We start from the raw sequence: 27015 nt of genomic DNA, 5'->3' as shown, positions 1-27015 counted from the left end.
TTCTTACAAGACAGAAGACAACTCTATTAGAGAGGATATATGAATAATACAATGTACTTCTGAAGGCTTGTAAAGTTCTTTCTCTTTGAACAAAAGGCTTTAGATGATATAAACTTAGAGGTAGAGCATCAGCGTAATGATTCAAAGAATTGTTCTCTTTTCTTCTTCTTTTTTTATTATTTTCTTCTCTTTTGCGAGTCTTCTTTATATAGTCTTCGAGAGAGATGACCATTAATCAGAGCTTTAGCTTAGAGTCAGAAGCTATGTTGCTTCCTTGCAGAACAATTATGTTGTGTACAGATGAGATAGGCAAAAGGCATGTATGAAACATTCTTTTAATATCCTTATGTCTCTAAACATTCTTCTTCTGATTATGAGAAGGCTTTTAAATAAAGTTGATAATCTGCATAGAAAAAGAAAGCACAACACAACAGACAAAAAGTATGTACATGCATTCAAACCATTAAATGATCTAGGCATTTAATGCGTTAGAAGACTTAAGTGCTTAGTATAATTATTTGACGTTTTCTTGTTTTTAGTAACTTGTAAAGACATTTACTTTTACTTGTGTTCAGACACTTTATCTTTTTAATCAAATGTTATGACAATTTGACACTCTCTTAAGAGTTCTATAATCAAATGTTATGATAATTAGGCGCTTTATTAAGAGTTCTATAATATTTAGCGCTCTTTAAGTTTATGTATTAGATGCAATTGTGATGTCATATATTCATATATCATTTGATAGCATTTAGCATGTTATACCAATATTCTATACCATTGTTTCGTTTAGATGCTTCTCGATATTAAATCTTGAGCTTCAGCGTTAAGTTTAACATTTACTTAACGCTTGCAGTAGATATTTGCTGCCACCATATTCCCACCGTAACGTCTCACACCATTTAAGGTAAATTAATCTGAGCCGGTTGATAGACATCAAAGTCGTGATAGAGTCCTAATTTATTTAATTTTTTGTTGTGAAAAATCAACTTGATATATCATCGATCCTATACAATAATATTTAATATAAATTGTATTCAAAATAAAAAATAATGGTTAAAGTAAGGTGAATACAAAGGAGTAAGGATTTAAGATTTTAAATAAAAGTAAAAAAAGTATATGGTAAAAGTAACAAAATTTTTACCCAAAGGTATTTTTAGAAAAAAAAAATTGAAGAGGTACAGGAGAAGTGTGTGGGATGGTGTAAGGAGAAGCCCTACAATAATAGACTCTACAATATTGGGTAAAAGCATACATAATACATCGAACTTCATCCTAAAAAAATATTTTTGATAAATAAATCTAATATACATTAAAGAATGCAATATATATATCATCACAATCTCTTCTGGATTGAAGCTTTTGAAGTCTGATGACCTTTTTCTGAGCATACCCAGAGAGAGGCAGAGGAAAGCAATTGTCTGAAACAACAATTTATGACACTTTCCTGCACAGAATAAAATAACCACAATTGCGAATTCTTAAAGCCATCAATTAGCCTTCTTAAATAGTGTGTAATTGGGATAAGTCAAGTTCTTCCAAGAAACAATAATTTATGATCTGTTAGCATTCAGTTGATGTCATCTTCATTGATAAATTACCCGCAATGTGGCTCCCAAGAAGTTACTTTCTGTATAACTGACCCAGATTGCGCCTGTTAATGTAGTCATGACAGCAGTAAATCAGTTCACTGATCCCCGTATTAACCTCGTTGTCATGCCTGCAAATTGCATAGCGAAGCACAGCAGAATTTTTTGAACATGAATAAATGCAAACTGAATCCCATGTGTTTCAAACTTTCCATAATTGATCCCTGCTTAGTGCTTACTGAGATCATAGAAGTTTCTACTGAATTTCATTTTCCCTCAATCTCCACTATCATAGATTTTGTGCTTGAGACAGCATTTTCTGATGAATTTCTATACTGACGAAGCTCACTGGGATCCTTACAGTCCTTCAGCATATCAGAAAATGCTTTAGCTTTCCGAATTATAGATTTTCTCCGTGTAAGAGCATCTTCTCTGTCTCCACCATAAGTATTTGGCAAGTTCCCAGAATAGGGAACAGAAGACATCAATTTGCAAAGCTTTTGAGCCATTTCAGTCATACCTTGTCTCTTTAGCTCAGCTTTCATTCTCTGGAAAGTGAGATACTGAGGAACTATACCCTTTCTTATCATGTCCTCAAATTCAGCAAAAGCCTCTTCCAACCTATGCATTTTGCAGAGCAAATGAATTAACATGGTACTGGTAGCCAAGTCCATGTCATATCCATTATGCCTCATTTCCTTGCTAACTTGAACTGCCATGTCTAACTTCCCCTCTTCACATAACATCTTCACCAAAAGATGGTAAGTTAACCGGTCTGGGGTATAACCAGACTCAATCAACTTTGCATACAGGTTCATCCCCTCCTCAACTTTTCCACATCTTGAAAAGTACCTAAAAAAGTAGTTATAGGTAGTGGGACTTGGAATGAAGCCCCTGCTTATCATCATTTTAAGAATCTTACTAGCACCAACAAGATCTGCAGCCTTACAAAACCCTTTTATGAGAGAATTATATGTTGAGTCAGTAGGGCCAATTTCCAAAACATGAAATCGTTCCAACATACCCAAAGCCTCTTTGAATCTTCCAGCTTCTGCTAGTGCATCAATTATTGGGTTGTATACAATTGCATTTGGTGCAATTCCTTCCCTGCTCATATCACCAACCATTTCGAGTGCTTTTTCGACACGTCGCATCCGGCAATATCCTTCCACAAGGGTACCATATGTCACAACACTCGGTCTCACATTCTCCTTCTTCATCTCTGCCCAAAGTCTCTCGCCCTGCTTAAGTTTCCTCGATCGAAACCATCCATTCAACATTATGTTATAAACCCGAATAGAAGGAACCCAACTTAAGTCCAACTCCTTTTTCCAAAGGAAATACTCTGAAGCTTCCCTCACCGACCCTTCTTTACAAAGTGAATCCATCAATATCTCAAACAAACTCATTTCTGAGCCAGAATCCACAATGGACTTTTTATCTTTCGCAAATTCATAAGTTCTGATTGCAAGTTTGGACATACCTGATTATTTTTTCAGAAAGAAAAAACATTCATCGTTAGAGAAAGAAACAGAATACTTTTGAAAAACACTACACACATAATTTGAGTTATGAAAATTCGTAAATAGATTGGCTGTAGTAGTATACCAACTTAAAATTCAGCAATTTTAAACAATTACAAAGATTCATATCCCTTTTGACCTGTGTTTCTACTATAAGAGCAACAAACAAAGAATAAAAGTAGATTTTCCAGAACCAATTTCAGTACACGAACAGTGAAAAAATCTATTGCCATGAACACATTAGCAAAGGATTCATTAGGGTAATTTCCTTCATTTATTTTTTAAATTGAGTTTATTTGGATAAAAAAAACATGAGTCATATGAAAAAAATTCTTAGGTTCTATTCCTTTTAAACTTGAAGTGCAAAGAACTTACATTGATAAGCCCAAGATGGTTTTTATAAATGAATCCAAAGAAAGTTACTTTTACAAATTTTTCTTTTACAGCAAATTCACTTTCTAAATTAAAAATTAAGAAGTCTATAAACCCACTTCTCAACTCATGAAAACCAACTTCAACAAACCCTACTTCGCAAATCCAACCCCAAACACACACAATGCACTCAATTTGAGTTCTGAAAACTCTCAAACACATTGGCGAAACCGAAACTGAAATTGAACAATCCGAAACGCTAAATCACAGAACATAATCCGTTACCTGCACGAGCATAGCGTCGAATCATGATGGCAAAGGTCCTAACGGAAACCAAGCTTTCGTTTTCTTCTTCCCCATCTCCACCGACGTGATCGAGAACGAGTTTCCATGCGACGTCAAAGTCCCTTGCCTTTGCGAGTGCATTGACGACAGCGTCAAAGAGGTTCGGGTCGGGCCTGAAGCCGGGTCGCGTCTGGGCCCAGAGGAAGAGCGAGTGTAGGAGCTTGGGGGACGAGCCAAAGCGGTCGAAGACGGCGAGCAGGGAAGCCGGGTCCGGTTCGATGGCGGAGCGGTCGAGTTGGGCGTGGAGGACCGGACCGGGCGAGACGGAAGGGTCCGTGAAGAGGTTGGAAATGAGGGAGAAGGCGTTTAGGTTCGGAGAGGTAGGGTCGGGTACGGGGTTAGGGTTGGGGTTGGAATTTGGAGGAGGGTTTGGTTTGGGTAGTGAGGGCCATTGGATGATTGGATTTCCCGGTTCGGATAGCCATGAAGAAGAGAAGAGACGGTGTGGGGAGGGTCGGAAGGAAGGGTTTAGGTTAGGAATAGGGTTTGGGGTTGTGATTGGGTTTGGAGTACAGGGTAATGAACGGAGGGAGAAGAGGGAATGTGGGGATTTCAGAGAACGAGAGAGCATTTGGTTCAGTTTGGAAGATGGAATGGTCTAAGTGGTAACTGAAGTTCACAACTTTTAAGTACTACTTTTATACACGTTCATACTCTTGTCTAAAATAGGAAAATTATTTTTTGAAACTCACTTTTTTTATAGTTAAAATAAGTGTAAAATCAACTATATCAGAAAATAGTATTCTAGGAAGAAAATCCAAAATATCTCATATAAAATAATTATATATATATATATTTATTTATTTATTTATTTATTGGGTTTTATTGTTATTTCCATGGTTGGTTGGCTTCCTCTTGGTTTGACGAGAGTATAGAAAGGAAAGTAAGTTCTTTTTATTTTCTAAATGTTTTATTTAATGTGTTTATTTTCTTATAATTATTAGGGTTTTCTTAGCTTTGTTTCTATTTCCTTCTTCATCTGGTCAAGTATTTTCTCTTCTTTTTTTTCTTGTATTTTTTCGTTTTAATATATACGTGGGTTTTTTTATATATAATATCTATAATTTTTAACATAAAATTTAAAGAAAATTTTAATATTAGCACTTTCATCATTTCTATTTTATAAAATTAAAAGTCAGATGCAAAATACAAAATAATAAACATAATAATATTAATAGTAAATAATGATATATTATTATTATTATATACTAACTTTATAACGACGAAAGAACTAAATAAATTCTAAATCTTTAATAAATAATATTTTTTTTATATTTTAAGTATTTAATAATAGTTTTATATTATTTATCTAATAAATTAAATATTTTATTCATTTTATTTGAATCAAACATGTCAATGAGTTAAAACATAATATAATGTTAAAAATTATATATATTATATGTAAAAAAACACACATATATATAAACATTTTCCTAGAAATTTAGAACAAAATTTTACCATTTATTAAGTAATTTGAAAAGAAAAATATATATTCAACAGTAAAAATAAGATTGAATCAAACTTATTTAAAAAAATATATCACAATTTCAAATTTGAGTCATGTAAATGCTCCGTTAATGAGTCATGTAAATGCTCCATTAATGTAGAGAGAGAAAGAGAAAGATTGTTAAGGATAATAGGGAGGTGTAGGGTATTTTTGGAATAAAAGAAAATATAAGGAGGTGTAGAATATTTTTGAAATAAATAAAAATAGTGTGGAGGTACAGATTCCACTTGGGGAGGTGTAGGGAGCAACACCCATCCACGAGTTGTTAGGTTGTCGACCTGGCCCGTCGAATATGTCCCTTTTTGCTAATCTTATTTATTGTAGATCAAAGTTTTTGTCACTTTTATTATGTATACTTTATTGAAATTTTCACACAATTGTATGTGTTGTAGAGTGACCTTATACTATTTATGGTTAAGAAAGAAGATCTAGTTGCGTGGGAGGATAGATTAGTAAAGAATGAGACTTACGTCATACATAATTTTAAAATTCTAAAGAACAAGACACAATATTAGATATGTGATCATGTTTGTAACTTATTGTATATTGGTGCTATTGTCATTAAAGTACAACTACTTTCTAATATTCCTATGAAAGCATTCAATTTTAAAAGGAAGGATTGTGACTTTTATATTGTTATCTTGATTAGTACGTGAAATTTGTTTTTTTATGTTGTTATTTTCCATATATCTTATGTTGATGTTAGTTGTTTAACTTATCCATTTAAATGTAATTTAAATTCGGCACAATATGAAAAACAATCCAAACCCTACAAATGTTTTCTTTGATACGTCTTATCTAAGGTGAGTAAAATAATTTGTTTGAATTACATTATTTAGTGTGTATTTAATTATGTTAATACACTTGAAATTGTAATATATAATGGTTTTGCGATTGGTTGCACTTTATTGAATTTTTTGTGCAACAAAGTTTATGGATTATTGAGATAGAACATAAAAATATGGGTATTTATGTGATAATCTTGACACAAGTCAAAATCAAGTCTGTTTCTGGTAAGAATACAATTATGTAGTATATATTGCCTTACATGTGAATTAACTAAGTTATTAACTTTCTCAAGACCATGGTTGGTGTCTACATCCAACTCTTGGCATGGTACCAAGTTATTGATGGATCAAGATTTTCCACAAATAAAAGAAATGAAGCACACTAGTAAAAAAAAGAATTTTAACTCGCGCATTTGACATCGGTTTAGTTGTAACTGAAGCAAAAAAATAGTACGGTGACATTCTTGTAATTATCGCAAAGGTCTACTATCTCAATTGTTTAAAGAACCGAGGCATAAAATAACTGAATTTTTTTGGAGAGGGTTTAGGCATCAGTTCTTTATAGAACCGAGGCTGTAGACCCTTATTACCTTGGTTAAAAAAATAACTGGGGTAATAACATTTGTTTAGGGTTAAACTTTGCAAACAAAAGCATTTTCAAACAAAAGTTGCATCACTCCTTGCTGTTCTCCCATTTTCTTTCACGTTTTCGAGAGGGAGGCTTCCTTCCTCTTCTTTAATCTAATTTGTCTTGCTTCAAGTCGTGCATCCAACCTAGCCTAGGGTTCTTTGTATCGAGCGAACAACCAACCTGAAGCGATCATCAATGGTGCGATGGAGGCGCGACGAAGACGGGGCGGGGACGCAAGGGCACGGTGGTCGTTCTTGTTCTTCTTCTTTTCTCCGTTCTGATTCACAATGAAGAAGGAAGCCTCCTCCCCTCCCCTTTTTCTGATTTTGATTGGGTTATTTTATGTTTGATTGATTCTCTATAGGAGTGGTGGTGTTTGATTGATTCTCTGCAGGTGGTGGTGGGAGCACGCTATCCTTGTTCTTTGTTCTTTACAATTGGGAATCTTTGATGATAATGGTGTGAGATGGAGCAATGAGCGTTGATGGATTGCAGCCAGGGGCTAACAACTAACCTCGCGGATGGTGAAAAAAAATCCTCTACTACCTCGATTGGATTTGAACCGAGACAAAAGTACAAACCTTTTTTTCTCGGTTTAGAACCGAGGCAAAAAGTCTATCTATTTTTATCCCGTCTGTATATGTCTCGGTTGTGGAACCACTGCGTATAAAAATAACTATTATTATTTCTCTTTACTATACTAGTAACAGTATGTATTTTTGGTCATTTTTGCTATTAAGTTATTGTTATTTACTTTTTTCAATTTTTGAATTATACAAATGAGTTGAGCTTGTGTCAAGCTCTAAGTCAACAACTCATCACAATATAAAAAGAAACATTCATATATAAAGCATATGTAAAACAAGTTTGTGAGTTTTTAATCACGAAAGATGTATCACTCTTGCAATCATTATCAAATTTAATTTAGAGAATGATGGATAGAGTTTTCCAGTGTGTAATTATTACAAAAGAAGAACTGAAGCAATTGGTAATTTTAAATGTGTTAAATGTAACGCATCTAATAAAAAAAGATGTAGACATTTTTTATATCAACAATCTGTTTACATATTCAATTTTGGTGATTATATTATTTTTATTTTCAAGTTATAGATATTATAGGTATAAATTAGTTTATTATGAAAATTGGATATGGTAAGTACTTCCAATGGGTTGATGGATAGATTATCGAAACACAAAGATAACTTTATTAGAATGTATCATCAAAAAATTATTTTAAGTGAACAATACACTTGAAACAAAATTCAATATTCAACCCAGTAAACATTCTTGTTAAAATTTTATAATACTTTTTATCTTGTGAAACAATAAAAGAAAAACTATTTTCTTCATGGTAAGTGTAGTATGAGAAATAGGCCGATCGGTCGGATTCATATCGAAGGGTAGGAAAGGATTGGCCAGTCGTGAGACAAAGAGAGGGGAACCGGACTGAGCAGTAAAGAACTGAGGAAGGCAGTGTTAAAAGGTAATTAATGTCATTAATTGACAATATTGCATAAAGGGAAATGGGAGATACATATTTACGAGCAGTTAATGCTGATTGTTAGGCCTAATATGTATAAATAGGAACTTAACAACAAGGTAACTCACTTTTGATCTAATTGTATTCACTTTGATCTCCTTGTGACCTAGTTGACTTGAGTGTCGAAGTGTTTTATTGCAGATCACCACCGTTAGGTCTTTTGAGTGGAAACCTTTGGCGTATGTTAGACAGACGATTGGGAGACTGAAGGAAAGCTTGAAGAGTTCGGTCTCAGATCCCATATCCGAAACATTTATGTAATATGAGGAGTAAGTCGATCCGTCACGAGATAAAAAAAAAAAGGGAACCAGACTGAGCTTTAAACAAGAGTAAAATTATTCTCTGATCGACTTAAACTTGGAATTCATAAATATTTTCACTTAGCTATGTAGGAACGAGCGAGTTCTAGAGCGTCACATATAAATACAAAACGGAGCATAAAGTACGATATCTCGCACACTCAGACACCACCACATTGGCCATTGCACTTTACATCACAAAAACAGTTTGCGCGAACCATCGATAACACAAAACAGAATGGCTTCCATGAATTTATTCACCACCATTTCCCTCGCCGCCGACAGCCGGAATTCCACTGCCTATTTTCCCCGGAGGCGAGCCAACTCCGTCGCTATGGCCGCCACTTCGCCGGAATCTCCTCCAGAAATAGAGCTCGAATTCATCGGGGTAACCTTCAACTAATTCCATTTCTACCTAATTTCAATTGAATTACACACCTTCGATTTGTCTTCTCACTTTGTTCATGATAATTTAGCATATGCGAATAGAGTTAATTAGGGTTAGTGAATTTGAAATGAAAAATGTGGAAACGGTTTGTTGCAGCCGAAAGCGGAGAGTGATGGAAAGTATCCGGTGGAAAAAGCAAAAGCGATAAGCGGGGAGAAGCTGTTGAGGAACATCATGACGGATAACAAGATCGAGCTTTACGCCACCTACGTATGTCTCATACCACATGATTTTCACTCCACCACAACCACTAACTCCTTTTGCACCACATTTTCAATGACTATATATGCACTAGTTTTTCTTCCTTATTAGCAGGTTTAACTACTTTTACTATAGTTATATAATTTATTTTATGGTTTCCATATTTAAAAAGATTAAATTAACTTTATTTTATAGATTTCGTTATTTTTAATTAAGTTTTTATATTAAAAAATTTTGTTTTACTTGAGGTTCAAACTATTTCTTATTTTTATTTAAGTTTATGTTCTTTGATTTTGTTATAAACAAAATAATTTATTATTATTTTCATCTTTTTTATCTTTAATTTACTAATTAGAGCTGTTGTTTTATAATATTTTTTAAACTCGTTAATCAATTTTTTTTTCTTAAAAAAATAATTGACCGAAGAGTTAAAATTTATCCAAAAATAAATAAAAATTATAATTTAGCGGTAAAAGTAAAAAGGTAAAAGGTTAGATAAAAATAAAAAAATATTTAATACTTAATAAAAACAAAAATTTATCATGTTAATATATATATATATATATATATATATATATATATATTATTTTGAATTATTTTAGTTTTAAAATATCTCTAGTATAGTTTTTTAATCAGAATGTTATATTTAAAGCCTAAACCTTATACAAAAAAGTTGAATTAATGTTAAATTGTTAAAATAAAGTATTATGACTTAATACTATTGGTCCTAATTTTTGTCAACTTTATTTGAAATGGTTCTCATTTCATTTTTTTTTTAGAATGTTCAAACGTAATCCTTTATATCGTAATTTATGATCAAATTAGTCCTTTTGGCAAACAACGATTAAATTGTTAAAATGACATAGTGTCAAAGTCAGCAATCAATAAATGATGTAACCTATTTTATTTGACGTGATTGTCTCTCGTCATCTTCATCCTGGCCACTTCATCATTTATGTTTTTTTAATCTTTTAATGGGGGTCATTTTATTAGAGAACCCAAATAAGGATCAAGACTTTGTTCTTTTAGAATATGGGAACCTAGCCTTAGGGCCACACAAGAGAGATTCTTCCCCTATCTTTTCTTTTCTGGTCTCAGTTTTTTAGAATGTTCAATGTGGTCCTATATATCGTAATTTATGTTCAATTTAGTCCTTTTGGTAAATGACTTTAAAATCGTTAAAGACACTGTGTCAAAGTCAGCAATCAATAAATGACTTTGTTCTTTTAGAATCTGGGAACCTGGCCTTAAGGCCACACAAGAGAGATTATTCCCCAATCTCCTCTTTTCTGGTCTTCATTTTTTTAGAATGTTCAATGTAGTCCCATATATCGTACTTTATGTCCAATTTAGTCTTTTTGGCAAATGACTTTTAAATCGTTAATGACATAGTGTCAGAGTCAGCAATCAATAAATGATGTAACTTATTTTATCTGTCAGAGTCAACAATCAATAAATGATGTAACCTATTTTATCTAGCATGGTTACCTCTTGTCATCTTCATCTTGGCCACTTCATTTATGAGTAAATTGCATTTATGATTTTAATTTTTCAATAGAGGGCATTTTATCAGAGAATCCAAGGGTCAAGACTTTGTTCTTTTAGAATCTGGGAACCTAGCCTTAGGGCAGAGATTCTTCCTCAATCTCTTCTTTTCTCCATTTACTGTAAGCAAAACCTAGAAGCTTCAAGCTTCTTTCCCTTCCTTCCTCACGGAGGAATTGGTCTTGGGTGCCATTTTTCTCTCGTGCAAAGTTCTCTCCTAGGGAAGGTTTTCTTTTGCTTTTCTTTCTTCTAATTCAAGTTCGCGTGGAGGTAGGGGAACCATTCTTCTCTTCTCTGTTTCAGGCTCGCGCATCAACCCTATCTGTAGAGGGTTCTCCTTCGCTTAAAGGAATTTTGGTTTTCTTTTTGGGGTTTTACTGATCTTGTTTGCGAAATTAGAAATGGGGATTTAGGGTTTTTCGATTGGGAGATTTTATGTTCTTAATCATTCAACGTTTGCAATTGAGGTTGATGGCTACGTTTTGGGGTTGTCTCTACGATTGAGAGTTATGTTCTATATCTAATTATTCGTTTTTTTTCTGACTGCGTGAGTAGTGGCAAGGGAGGTGCAGATGGAGGTGAACATTTAGTCGTTAACGATTTATCGACGTTTGCCAAAAAGATTAAATTGAAGATAAATCACGATATAAAAGATTACATTAAACATTCTAAAAAAATTAGGATCATTTCGAATAAAGTTGACAAAAATTAAGACCAAAAATTATATTAAGCCAAATATTATTAAAATATGAGTTTTATAATAACTTTTTGGTAAAGTAAAATTTGCAAGTCTTTATATCTGCCATAAAATAAAACTTTATGAGGGAATGTAATAAAATCCTGCATTGAAGATGCTGTTTGGAGTCTAAATTTATAAAACTTAAAAGAACTTAAAATTAATTTGTAAAAGTAGTAAAATAAATTATTTTAAAATAAAGGGACAAAGATAAAATTTATATAACAATCCGATTGAATAGTCACCATTATATATTTATTACATGTGAAAAAACGTTCTTTAAAAGAATGCAAGATGTGTTGTATACCAAAAAACAAAACATAGTGTTAATAATCGAGAAGGAAAATTAGTATTTAGCAAGAAACTTCTTTTATCGTATTAAAAATTTAAAAATTATGTGATGTTCATAATTTTAAGTAATCAAAAGTATATTAAAGTTTGCTAGTAAGTATTTTTAATAAGACAATTTAGATGTAATATTTTAGTTTTTTTGTTATTCTTTAATCAAAATTTTAGTTACACAGATAATTCTTATAATAAATATTTACAAAGACCACGACTAAAAAAAAATTCTGATTAAAAAAGTAACATGAGAAGTATTAAAACAACTAATTTTAAATAGTTGACAGCGCAATTTTTTATGCGGATATATAATACCTTTTATTAAACCCTTAATTTATGTAACTATCCTGCCTTTAGTTTTTTCAATATTTTTTATTTTTTTATGTGAAATGAAGTAAATTTTGTATAAACTTTGTGAGTTGATTTTTAAGAAATCTACTTTTATTTTAATACTCGTTTAAGATATCTACTCCGTTTTATAGATTGATAAGTAGTAAGGTGTAGAAAGATTTTCAATTCATTATTAAATGAAAACATGGCATTTAACTAAATTTAGAATATTAAATTAAAATTCAATTTTGTAATAATTATTGTTATAAAAATAGGTAAATAATTTATTAAAAATATATAATCTAATGTTATCAACGCATTTTTGTTATTATTTTTAATAAAAAAAATCTTTCATATAGTAATTGCTTATCCATTGTTTTTAACAACATCGTTTAAAAAAAATAAGAAACTCAAACTTTATATGAATTAACTCAAATTCAATACAGCAAAACTGATCAAGTACTCATTTAAATAATATTTATGTAGCTGTTAAATTTTAACTTCATGAAGAGCAGGGGAAACTGATGAACTGCGGAGGAGGAGGTAGCTGTGGAACTTGCATCGTAGAGGTAAATAGTTTTGTTGTTATCATGATAACATTTTCCATTATTAAGCCGATACTAACTTCAAAATTCAATTATTTCAGTGATCACATAATTTGTAAAATGATTCTTTTGTTGCAGATTATTGAAGGAAAAGATCTTTTAAATGAAAGAACCAATACGGAACTCAGATATCTCAAGAAGGCATGTTTTTTCTCCCTCTCAAATTCATTACACAAGAACGTTTTGTTCGAGTCATTCTTCAACTTTAACTGCTTAAATCTATAGTTGAATATTGGATATTATTAGAAAGAATGAAATAAGCTATTTAAGGTCTAACTGATTGGAATTCTCCTATCCTAAGCCAGTGAAGAAATTTCATATTTCGAGATAATGATTTGATATTATGGTCATTGAATTGAATGCACACCATATATGCAAATCTCACCTTATAAGCCAGTTATGGAGTTGAGTTAGGCTTAAAAACCTATATTCTAATATGGTATCAAGTTTAAGAGACTATTCTAGGGATATTCTTATTTCTAGGACATTTCTGTTCCACCCGCTATCGGGCTACTATTGGACCACCCAATTTCTACTATCACATACGAGATGTTTATTGTGAGGTTCAATTAGGCTTAAATCCACTTTCTAACATGCACTTCCATCTTATCCAATGGAACAGTGAATTACTGATGATTTATAGCCCCTTTTTTTTATTGTAATACCAATTTCTTAGAAAGATCATCTTACTCTGAGGTGATATAATGGTAAGTTTTGAAATTTCTGTATCTTCTAATTCTAAGCTTTGGAGCATTTTAAACAGAAACCTGAATCTTGGAGGTTGGCTTGTCAAACTATTGTTGGAAACAAAGAAAACTCTGGCAAGGTATCTTTCAAATTCAAGCTTCACTTTAAATAGCTATGTTTTCTTTTTTCTGTGCTATAATTAGTCGTTCTGTGTATCAAGAGTGGTGTAAAGAATGAGACAAAAATATTGAGTGATTACTTTCAAAATTAGGATTGGTTTGCAGTAGATCTGGTGGATTGATATATTTGCTATGATGGCCTTTTAGGTTGTTGTTCAAAGGATTCCTCAGTGGAAGAAGTAATAGACCATACCAAGCAGGATTTCCATTTGTTCATCCTGGATTTAACAGGGTTAGAAGCACCAGTACAAACTAGTGATTCCTGCATCATAAATTTATTAAAACTTTTGGTTTGGTTCTTAATGTAAACTGGCAGATACCTATAATATATAATTTCCCTTCATGTTTTTTAATGCTTGTCACTTGCTTTCAATTCTTAGGTTAGTGTACAAACCTTTGGTGTACCATAACATTGTAGCTTTATCCAAAACAAGGATCCAATATGCAGAATATGTGCAAAGAATATTACAGAAAAGAGAAAAAACATCAGCACCAATGTTATCAAATTCGAAAGTTTATATAAACTCGTGAGTAAACTAAACTTATAAATTCGTAAGAACTTACTTCAGATGAAAAAAATTATATAAATATCTTAATTCAATTAAGTCTACAAAAATATATAACTTTAAATAAATAAAATTTATAGTCATATTGTTCATAAAAATAAATATTGTAAAACATAAATACTTGGATTCTTGTCATTATTTTTGATGCATTTCATTGAATATATAACTTTCAAACTCACAGAATCGTTCTAAACTTGCGATTCTACACGATCTTACCGATTTCACAGTCAATTCTACCGAGTTTATGTAAAAAACGAGTTTACTTTCGAGTTAACTTGGAAGCTATGTCTGAAAACGTAAACTCGTACGAGTTTACGAGTTAACTCGAGAGTTTGATAACCATGATCAGTACAATTTTGAACTAGTTTATATACTTAATCCATGGCATGTCTTATCTAAGTAAGAAGCTCAATTAGATTGCGAATGGCATATGATCTTTGATGTGTAATTCACAAAAGTAATGTATTCTTTTTCTTCACACAAATTGCTGAAGGAATTCCTTTACCGCAGCAGCTTTCTCATGGCTATAGTGAGCTAGATCTTCATCCGAATAGTGAGCTAAGTATGTTTAGATAATTTTAATTCTTATTTCTCCTCTCCAAGTCTTTATGCTCAATGAAATTTTAGAACTTGATGGTATTTGAAATTTCCTTTTACAAATGATAGTAGAGAACAATAAATTCGTCCCTTAAGAGTTCAATTATTCGTGACACAGTAGAAACTCATGATCATTGAAAGATTAATCTTGTTAAAATCTCCGGTCACAAACACACTCTAATATTCCCGTAAAATTGAGTCTAATCTTTTTATTCAGTATTGATGGCTTTAATAGTCACGTAAATGCCAAAGACTGTTTTAACAAAACGTAATAGTAACTAGAAGCAGAATAAAAACTATCTATCGAGCCGGATTCTATAAACATAATAACAACAACTGTTCCTAACAAATACCACAGCTGGCCGAATATATCAATAAAAAAAATATAACTATTTGATACTTAACCAAAACGACAAAAACATTAAAATTTTCTCAAAATTACAAATAAGTCCCTTTTTTATTTAAGTTTATTTAACAAAACTTCTCTATACTTAAATTCTTTCTTCCTTTGTTCCGATCCACTCTATGTATTCTTGGATCAATGCTAGCATCTTTAAATTCTTCAAAGTTTTCATTTTCTACTCTTGTCAATAGACATATTATATCTATTTCATCAGTGAAGTTATAAATGTTATTTAGACTCAAAAAATCTGAGCCTCATTGGTTCATCTTCACCATGCTCATTCATCCCTACATTTGTGACCTCCGAGCATTTGGTATTATCATTTGAGTCCTTTCTCCCAGAAATCATACTTCTTGAAGGCTTTTCCTTCAAGTTAACCCAATTTCATTCACTATTTTCATTTATTTGGACATCTCAACTTTCCAGAATTTTGCCTGAAACCTGGTTGTAAAGTTTGTAAGAGTTTGCCTATTCATCATAGTCAATGAAAACATACCTCTTGCTTTTGTTATCAAGTTTCGTTCTGAGTTGACATGGGAATGTCCATATGTTATGCTTCCGAAAACTTTAAAATGCTTGACACTTAGCTTTCTTCCACTCCATGCTTTCATATGGTGTCATTCCATCCAGCTTCGAATTGAGGACCTGTTTTGTATATATATAGCACACTCCACAGCCTTCGCCTAAAAATCCTTGGACATATTTTTCCCTTTAAGCATAGTTTGAACCATATCAAGAATAGTCATATTCTTCCTCTCTGCCGCATCATTCTGCTATAGTGAATACGAAGCTATAAGAAAACACTTTATCCTCTACTCTTCACAATACTCCTTAAACTTTGCTAATGTAAATTTACCTCCCATGTCAGATCGTAATGCTTTAATTTTCTTGTCAGTTTCCTTTTCCACCATCAGCTTGAGCATCTTAAATGTCCCTAGTGTTTCTGACTCTAAAAAATACAATACCTAATCCGTCATAAAATCCGAATTACCTTTTTTCCATTATCTGACTCATGCTTAAAATATTGTTCATCAGTTCAGAAACATAGTAAATGTCCATAATCTCTCCAACTTGTCCATTCTTATACATATGCTGGATTGTTCCAGCCCTTTCATGGCCACCTTGAAGTCATCTCCGAAAGACACAAATTCTGTAACGTCCCAATTTTCAGGATTTCATGGGTTATTCAAAAATTGGTAAAAATTTCAAGCTTAACATAACACGGAAACGTATTTTCAAAAACCTCAACATTCACACGTCATAAAACATAATAGTTCCAAAACATTTGTCCAATGAAAAGTAACGAAGGAAATAAAATGACATCATTTATATTGTCTTAAAGTTCAAAAGTAATAACTGTGGATAAAATTCCAAGTTTGTCCCCCGTCATCTCTCGAATCTATCATGCCTCAGCACCATCTGTAACATCATATGCTCACGTATAACACATATGATCATCGTCAATAATATCATTTACAACACACAAACACAAACACGTATGGAATAAACTACCGATAAAACAATCATAATAACAAGATATAAACATATTGATTATATCAATAATAATCAAACACCCCATACATAGTAGTCATATCAATTTAAACATCACATTACAATCCAATCACAATGGATTACTCGATCATTGACCCTCGATGTCATCACTAACATCTCACACCTATACCCTTGGTTTATCCACTCCTTAGCACATATGCTAACTACTTACTATAATTATTATAATAACATCGCTATCACATAGCATCACCTGAAACATTTCAAATACCATGATTACCCTCATAGTTACATCATCATCATGATTATTTTAATCATGAACAACATCATGAGCATCACCAAACCATGAACTCCATTATGAAAAGACTCTGTCATACTCTTGTATCCTATCTCAACTGATTGTAGTTGTTCCTACAGTCTCATATGTAGCTTCCCCATACAAATACACTCGAGTCATCCTTCTTCTAGCTTCTGACTTGTTTCCTTATCACACAAGGCAAAACATGTATCCCCCTCACCAAAGAAGATTCAACATGTAGCCACCTCACCAAAGAAATCACCCAATGTTTGATTTCTTGGAGATTTCCCCACCAAACCACCATAAAACATTCACACTTCAAAAATCTGTATTTTGGAATCTACTAACCTCGAAATGTCTGATTAAATTTTAGAAAACCACTTCCAAATATCACAAATTCACATCATTATGTGTTTAAGTGGCTATGTCAGCTAATAACTATAATGTAATTCACTGATTGCTTACGTCGACACTTAATTGTTAAATATTTAGACGTCATCAGCAAAAAAGACCAAATTAAACATAAATTACGAAATTGAAAACCATATTAAACACTAAAAATAGTCTCATATGAACAAAGTTAACAAATATAGAAACAAAAAATTATATTAAGCCAAAATAATATAACTACCTGACACTTAACAAAAATTAAAATTCTTTCAAAATTATAAATAAACCCGTGTTTTAAGTTAAGTTTATTTAACAATTATGCCACTAAATAAATTTGTTAACACTAACAGAGTGACTTGCCTTGAATTTAATTGCAAAAATGGTGCACCGACAAGGCGAGAGTGTGCTAACATGCTTGATAATGCCATTGAATAAGATGACACAACCAGAGATGGAACATGTGGCCATTGTTCTTATAATTAGAACAGTGGACAAGACAGATAGTAGACACGGATAGAAAAGCAGTAATAATATTTATCAAAGAAACAAAGATTATCAAAGAAAATTAATAAGATACAAAAAAATAAATCTTTCGACACTAATCGTTAGACTGAAAGAAGAGGAGATAAACTATATCATGGATGGAAGTTATATATATATATATATATATATATATATATATATATATATATATATATATATATATATATATATATATATATATAATATGGGGATTTTAAAACAGACCCATAATTAAAATTTATCTTTATTTCAAATTTTAAAATAATTTAATTTTTAAGCTTTAAAAATAAATAAATATAGTTTTTATTATTTAATTGTATTATTTTTTTTATATCAAATAATATTGTAGATTGATATTTAAAATGCTTACACCACGTTTTAATTAAAATGTCAGTTTAAAACACTATTAAAAACATAAAAAAAGAAGTAATGTTATAATATTAAATGAATTATATTTATTTACTTTTAAAGTTTGGAATCGAAAATATAAGACATGAAAAAATTTCAATTTTCCTATTAGTAACTACAAATATTTTTAACTATTTTTTTCTTTTATCATCTTTTAAAGTTAAAGAGATGTAAGAAAGGAGATAAGTCCTTCAAAAATTTACGTAAAATCTAGAGTCAAAATGTTAAATAAGAACAATGAGCTTTAATAAACTTGCATGGCAGGATTTATGATAATTAAGGTGAATGTATAAACACACGTTTACTAAAGTAGTGATTTTTACCTTAATATCAATTGTTAGATGCAACATTTTGTCATCACTTAATTAAAAAAATAACTTATAATCAAGGTGGAATGCAATTCTTTCTCTCTATTATCTGATAATTAAAATCACCTATAAACATATAATATACATAAATATAAGTATCCTATCATACTTAATATAAAACCCTTCTAATATAATCATACAAACTAATAAAAGTAATTAACTCATTTTATTTTGTTGAATTTTCAAAACAATATTACTAATGTATCAAATTTGCCCTTATTATTTAATAATTATAAAACTTTCTTCTAATTATATATTGATAGAAATACAAAATTCATAATATTTAATAAGAACAAACAAGAAAAATAGAATTGAACCCTTCATAGAATTTTAAAAAAAAAATGTCTTTTAAAGGAATTATTTATCTCTTTTAAACTGTCTAATATTAAGGACTAGAGATACTTTTTTTTTCCTTATTAACGTTCTCTCTTTGTTTTACTCTTGTTGATATTGAGTAATTTATAAAGTAAATGTATAATGTTTATATACAAATGTAAAAATCGATTTTTACTTCTTTCTATTATTTTACTACTTGTTCCTGTTTCTATTGTTTCCTTTTATTTCTCTCAATACTAAAATAGTTATAAGGTAGGCTGCTGATGTTTTCCAATCTCTCACTTGAACATTTATGTCAATATGTCTTCATACATTAACCAATACAACAACTTTTTTTTTATTTATTACTCTTGCCAGCCAACTAAAGTTGAGCACTACTAATAGTTAATAGTTAATGTTTCTCTTTGTCAATTTTTAGTGCTTAAATTCATTTACATATATAGTTAATAATTATAAATTGTATCATTCATAACAAGAGGCTTGTGTTGCACATATTCTAATATAAATAAATGCATAAAATTGAAACAAAAAATCAAACAGAAAAGTGAAAACTGTGAGCATCGTGAGAGATAAAAAATTAATTGAGATTCTTCGTTCCATTTTCTTTCTTTTCACAATAGTGTAAAAAGAGTGACATTTTTGTAAATAAATACAATTGTAGAATGTCTAAGTCTCATAAAATTTGACGTTGTCAAATTCTATAAGAGTTTCGACGACGTATTATTTGTCAATCAGAAGTCAAAAAGTAACTCGTTTTTTATTTTTTTTTCTTTTAAATCACATATAATACGTCATTGTTTTTCAACCAAAAGTTTCCCTTTTTAATTTGAGCGGAAGAATAAAAATTCATTCATTTTATCTTAGCGCGAGACCTTTTTCTCAAACTTTTCTCGAACGAAGTTTCACGACCTATCACATGTAATCTTTCTTTCATTTGATACAAATGCATGTTAATTAACTACTTTATGTATGATTTTTGTTTGTTTTGATTGATTATTTTCATGTTCCGCATTCAAAGTTTAATTGAAGTTTTTTGTTGTTGTTGATACTATACTACTTCGAATATTAACAAAATTCGACGATTTTGAATTCAAAGTGAAAGGCCAAAAAACTACGACGTTATACGATATTTGTGTACTAGTGTCATGATAATATAGATTCTTTTCAGATCAAGTATTTTTCTTATAATTATATTTTTACATCATGATGAAATACGACTTGGCTGCAGAATATCATTCTCAAGCAAAGATATAAAGAGATGATAATGAGGACTAATTTATTTTGTTTTAAAATGAAATGCTTAATTTTTAGTCAAATATGTACTTTGATTGTCATTATGCAAAAACTTTTCTCTTTTAACGATTATTTTTTGAAGTCTTATTAATTCTTCATTAGATTTTGTTAATGTAATATACTTGGTTTGGGATAAGGCAACAAACTTTTCTATTTGTTATATCCAAATAATAATTGTAATATCATTATTGAAAATGTAATTAATGAGTAGATATTTTTATGCGACCGAGACCTTAACTTTTCTAATTTCGCTGTTTTTCGACCCTTTTCTTCAGTATGACGGGTTGGTTTCCTTCATTAGGTGTGTGTTGAGTAGTTTTTCTCTCAAGAGAATATGTAGTAAATTGTTATCACCGTTGAGTATTTGGGAGTGTGAGTAGAACGACCTCTTTTTTGGCTCTTATCTTATATTTATAGGCCTTCCTGAACTAGTGCAGATCCAATAAAATAAAAACAAACTTATCTTTATATTCAGTTTATTACTCGTAAACAACATATTAAATATCACAACATATCAAATATTTTTAATTGGATATTTCATATTTGGTTAGTTACTCATAACATATTTAATCATTGCTTTATTATTTGTTGGACTATTGGTCCAATAATAATATTTTAAACCCCGACCCAATTATGGTCCAACATCACTATAACCGTTCTATCTCTACCATACATATATTTTATAATATTTAGCTTTAAAATCAAAGAAAATATTTAACTAAACTCAATTCTTTCATATGGTTTATTTCAAGATTCTTAATTAGTTATGCTTTGTACCTCTTAGAATAATTATTATATTCTTTCATTCAATTAACTCATTTGTTGTGAAATAAAAGTTAACAACTACGTCTCTTCTTTAATATCAAACTCACTTATAAGGATCTATAATCTCACATACTTCTTCTTAGTTTATAAATTCTAAGCAGATTTATTTGTCCAATATGGTGAAATTTTTCACAGCTGGTTTTGTTGCAATTTTTTGATGCAAGGATCATATACCAGCAAACATATATCCTGATTTGAATTTCATTGTTGCAATTACTGAAATTCAAATGAAAAAAAAATTGTCATTTAGATGTGTGTCTTTAAAAATTTTATAAATTTGATCCACATATATATATATATATATATATATATATATATATATATATATATATATATATATATATATAGTCATGCTAGATATTTTGTTGAATAAATTCTAAAAGATTTGGGAAGAACCTCTTTAGGTGGTTAAGGTAATTTGTTGAAAAACATTTGTTTAATTTGTGTAATTTTTGTTTGGAGACAATTTATATGATTATAAATATTAATGGTCGAGGACTTTTATAAAGGATAATGATATTTAGACAACATTTGAACATTATTACATGTCAATTTGTGATTGGTCAAAAATTACTCTACAATAATGTTTATGATTATTATTATTGATTGTGGAGTAACTTTTGATCAATCACATATTGACACGTAATCAATGTTCAAATGTTGTCAAAAAAATGTTGTCTAAATATCATTATCCTTTTATAAATTATAAGGAACATACATCTTTTAAAAAAAGAAAAGAAAGTCAATTATTGACAAACAATTAAAATTTATATTTAAAGAATAAAAAGTCATCTATGCAAAGTTCTTTAACAGCTTTTGTGAATTCTTTCTATGTTTTTCAAGCAAATTCTTATACAAATTTAACACTCTTATAGGTTTGACTTAATTTTTTTCTTCTTTTGGATTTTATTCTTTATCTTTGAAAATTTTAGATTCTTTTACATATGTAAAAGGATTTTATTGCATCATGCTCTATTATCCTTTAAAATTGTGGAACTTTGCCTTTCAAGTAGCAGTTTACTTAATTAATCGCTTACACACTAGATTGTATTTTCTTTTTAATGTGTAATATTATGGTGATGCCTTCATATTTCAGAAAATTAAATATTGTAATCATGTGTTTGTTGCTTGATTATTTGATTAATGGATATAGTGAACGTTTAGTAATAAATAAACATTTATTTTGAAGTTATAGGTGAATTAAGCAACAGATGAATAAAGTTAGAGTTCCTATTTCTTATTCAAAAATTATATTAATTTTTCATTATTTGAGATTGGTTGAATTAGTTATAGAATTTGTTATTACTCATTTATTTTTGGTATTATTTAATGTTTTCAATGGATTGGAATTTGATATCCCAAGATTTACAAGTTTATCCAAAATTAATTTTTTAAAATAGGCATAAACTAATTTTAATTTGTGGAAAGATTAATTATTTTTCTATTATAAGCTTTTGTCAAAGATTTCCTTCATAGTGTAAAGTGGAGTATAAAGGATACAATAGTAAATAGTGACAACACATGGTCAAAGTAGAAACTTCTACTAAATGGTATCCAACAACAACTATTGTCATCATTGTAATTTATTTTTCTTTGTGTCTTTGCCAAACTTTGAAACTTGGTTTCTCTTCAATTACAATCTTCTTCTTTCCTTTTCAACATCTTCAAAAGACTTGCCACAAGCACAAAACATGTTACATCATTCTCAATCACTAATTTTCCATTCATTATGTGTTAATATATATCACTTTTTTTTTTTAATTTGATGCATAGAATAAAATACTAAATTTAGATGGTTATATTATATTATACCTTTGAATAATAATTTTTTTTTAGTGTAGATGGAATTTGAGTTTAATTAACTAAGCTTCACTTTTTTGGAAATTTTTTTAGAACCTAAATCATAATAAAATTAGATACTTTAATGGGTTGTGTATAAAATAGTAAAGTTTCAATTTTTTTTAAGTTATGGATTTTCCTATCCAAAGTTCACTTTTTTAAGCAATCTGTATTGGTATTATTTAGTAATGAAATCTCATACATATAAAGATTCAATGTCGGCGCCATTTTAAGGCCACAAGTGATATAAGATACTTAAATATTAATACTTTTAAAAAAGATTATAACGAAATCTAACAACTTTTTTTGAAAACGAAAAGTAAATTTTTTGGTATTTAGAAATAAGAAAAAGATGTCAAATCCTATTTGAATTTAGAGATTGAATTATTGAAGAGAAAGTGCAACATTCACATGACATGGTAAGTGAAAAGAAGGGAAAGTGTAGTCTTTTCTTTGGGGGTTGTGGAAAGATGGTTGTAGTGTTGTAAAGGGTATAGCTAAAGGATAATGACACTTCGACAATATTTCTTTTATAATATTTTAATATTTTTTATGTGTCATTATGTTATTAATCTAAAATTATTTTATAATCAATAATAATATCATGGATCAATTATAGAATGACATGTAGATAGTGTTAAAATATTATAAAAAATGTTGTTAAAGTATCTTTATTATATTATACTTGAAGCTCCCAAATTTGAGAGTTGGTTTTGAAATTTAAATGTTGAGTGTAGAAAGAGAGAAATAAAAGATCCAAAATTGGTTGTAGTCAACAACCAAATAGAGCCAAAAAAGTGGGTACCCTCCAATTCTTGGGCTTTTGTTGTGTAGGGATATGCATTTGTAGCCTTTCTCAAAAACACACACAACCTGCCAATGCTGCCTTTGCACATAGGGAATCATGTATCCTATAGGGGACCTTAGCATTTCAATGCTTCAAATTACCTTTTTGTGTATCTATATGTATCATGTGCTTAAATGTGTATAAAAAACTGTATTTTTTTTTTAAATTTCATCTATTTTGAAGTACACTAATTTTTGTCCTCCAAGTAGTTTGGATAGGTTTTACATATGAACAAAGGTAGTTTAGATACAACTTGAAACATAAAAAGAAGTGTAAATTTCAAAATTGGGGAGATGAAACAATAATTAAGATTTTTTTTAAAAAAAAAAAAACTAAGATTAAACTTAAGAGATTTGAGAAAAGTAAGAGAGTTCATAGGTATTATTAACAGTTTTTTTTTATTAGTGATAGATTTTCAATATGAATAATAAATCTTTTAAGAGGAAAAAAGTTAAATAAAAAAATATTTACAAAAAAATAATTAATGTTATATTTAATTAAAATTTAATTTTTAATATGTTTCTGACACTAAGATAATGATGATTACTAAAAAAACAATACTAACGAAACATTAAGCTTAATTTATATATATATATATATATATATATATATATATATATATATATATATATATATATGAGAAATTGACATTATATCTAGTATCAAAATCTCATAAAAATATTTTTAATTAATATAAAACTTACATTTATATTTTAATTTTTCAACAGAAATATACATATATGAAACAAGATAGTTATAAATAATTTAATAACAGATGAAATAATAAACTTATCAAACCTTATTATGATAAACTCTAATATAATATTAGTAAATAAATTTGAGTCTAATTTATAAGATGAGCATTGCTCTTGCTAATATGAAATTGACCTTATCTTATATTTTTAAGAATTGTGGATATAAAAGTGTTGTGAAATAAATTGGTATGATGATGTGATGATTAAGATGTGATTAGAGTGTTAAGATATAATTAAAGAAAAAGAGAAGAATTAATGATAGGGATGAGATGGCCCTAAAGTTTAAGGGGTGGTGGACAATAAGCATATGACATTGTTTATGGTTGGAGGGTTGAGAAATGCACATAGGACATACGAGGGAGCGGGGAATGAAGGAGACTCGTACAGTGGTGTGGGTCATCTTATCATATACTTTCTCTTATTCATTCAATTTTAAACTAAATCTATTGCTGCAGTTGGGGGTAGTTGAATCCACCCATCTTCCAATCTCCTTCTCACACTACTTCCACACTTCAATTATTGCACAACCATCAATGCCATTTAATACCCAAATATCAAATGAAAAAGTTCTTTAATGAAAAAGTTTGTTTAACAATTTTTTTTTTTTCACAAAGTATCTCGACATCTTTTAGTTCATTTTAAATATTTTTTTAAATATAACTTCAAATAAATAAATAAAATAATAATATGTGTTTTGTTATTAAAAAGTTATTAAAATAAATTGTTAAAATGTGAGATCTATATCAAATATATGTATTGTAGTACACTATTATAACATTTTTATACTCATTTCATACTGAATATAAAGATAAAATAATTATAAAAATATAAATTTTTGTATTTTTTTAAAAGTAAAAATTTAGAAAAAATATTATCAAATAAATGTGAAAATTTTAATCGTGCCAGAATATTTTTCATTCTAATAAATCTCCTAAATACTAAAAGGCTTAATATATTTTTCTCGTTATATTCAATCTCATTTTTTGTAATTTCTTTTCTTAAAATAATTAAATATATTTTTTTTTCTTTCATTGTCCTAGATACATTTTTAAAATAAAATTAAGATAAATAAAATTTTAATGTATACAATATCTAAAATATATGATAATTAACTTTAATAATATTACTCAACAGATTTAAAATTAGATTATTTTTAATCTCTTTATAAACGATCGTAAAAGTACCGAAAAATTATAAAAAAAAGATAATGATATTTAGACAATATTTTTTTTACAACATTTGAACATTGATTACGTGTCAATCTGTGATTGGTCAAAAATTACTCCTCAATAGTGTTTATGATTATTATTATTGATTATGGAGTAATTTTTGACTAATCACATATTGACATGTAATCAATGTTCAAATGTTGTAAAAAAAATGTTGTCTAAATATCATTATCCTAAAAAAAATCATATGATGTTTACAAAAGATAATTTATTTGTAATGGTAAATTAATGTATTAGTTATCGATGTAATTAGGGTTAATTTATGGGAAAGTGAGTTTTGAAATCAGATTTCACCAACTTCTGATTAGTCAATGGTTTTGAGATTGGTCAATAAAAATTACTTTCATTGTTTACAATAAGAAGATAGTTTTGCACACACGCAACAACACTTGAATAAATAATCATTATAAAAGATAGTAGTTAAACCATTCCCTTCACTATCACAAAAATCTGCACTTGCATTACATCTCTTGATGTGTTAATTTGACCATTTCTTATTAGACTTCAAAATTGGAGCTTATTATTTTACCACAATTGGTGTTTCTTCAAGTTTACTGAAAGGTTTTCATGATAAAAACCGCAATGTTTGATTTTGTACATAAAATGAATTAAAAAATTTATTGATAGGGTTTGGATTTTTTTTTTTTTAATTTTCTTTATCTTTCTACTATGTTCTCAGATATAATTTCTTATTTTGATATTTTAGAATATACTAATTTTCTTAATATATTAAATTTAATATATTTTAAAATACACTATATAACAATATCATAATTTCAGAGAGTTTAGATTTTAATTCATAAACTTTCTTATGAATTTTATATTATGAAATTGAAGGTTAAATATATTGATAATTTTTAAAGTTAGATGTGAATATGAAGTCCGTCAAACTTGGATATATTCTTGTTGTTAAACTTTATAAATAAATAAACATTTAACATAATAAGTTTTAATTTTTTTAAATATTAAGCAACAATTAGATTAACATTTAGGTTAGAAAGTATTAAACATATAAATAACTTAAATATCATGTCAAATAAACTTAAGGTAATTAGATTAAAGATTATTTTTATTTATTTTTAAAGTTTAAGACCATATTGTATTAAAGTACATAAATAAATTTTAATTTTATAATAAAATTTAATCATTATAAATATATTTAA

The 27015-nt window shown here is 29.2% G+C and overlaps 2 protein-coding genes across 2 annotated transcripts; one reads left to right on the top strand and one right to left on the bottom strand.

Moving 5' to 3' along the window:
- Nucleotides 1–1141: 1141 nt before the first annotated feature.
- On the bottom strand, nt 1142–4457 carry LOC106763017 (pentatricopeptide repeat-containing protein At5g11310, mitochondrial). Its single transcript, XM_014647169.2, has 2 exons — nt 3770–4457; nt 1142–3072 (listed from the first exon to the last, which is right to left on the bottom strand). The coding sequence occupies exons 1-2, from the start codon at nt 4398–4400 to the stop codon at nt 1856–1858; spliced, it is 1848 nt and encodes a 615-aa protein (XP_014502655.1). The 5' UTR covers nt 4401–4457; the 3' UTR covers nt 1142–1855.
- A 4208-nt stretch (nt 4458–8665) lies between these two features.
- Nucleotides 8666–14020, top strand: LOC106764090 (photosynthetic NDH subunit of subcomplex B 3, chloroplastic). The gene is made up of 6 exons (XM_014648311.2): nt 8666–8982; nt 9139–9252; nt 12712–12765; nt 12880–12942; nt 13565–13627; nt 13815–14020. Exons 1-6 carry the CDS (start codon nt 8833–8835, stop codon nt 13848–13850), a joined length of 480 nt encoding a protein of 159 aa, XP_014503797.1. The 5' UTR covers nt 8666–8832; the 3' UTR covers nt 13851–14020.
- Nucleotides 14021–27015: the final 12995 nt, after the last annotated feature.

The sequence above is a fragment of the Vigna radiata genome, chromosome 6, assembly GCF_000741045.1.
Source record: "Vigna radiata var. radiata cultivar VC1973A chromosome 6, Vradiata_ver6, whole genome shotgun sequence".
NCBI lineage: Eukaryota > Viridiplantae > Streptophyta > Magnoliopsida > Fabales > Fabaceae > Vigna > Vigna radiata.
Note: the sequence above shows the minus strand (reverse complement) of the source record. Positions and strands in the feature narration are given on the sequence as shown.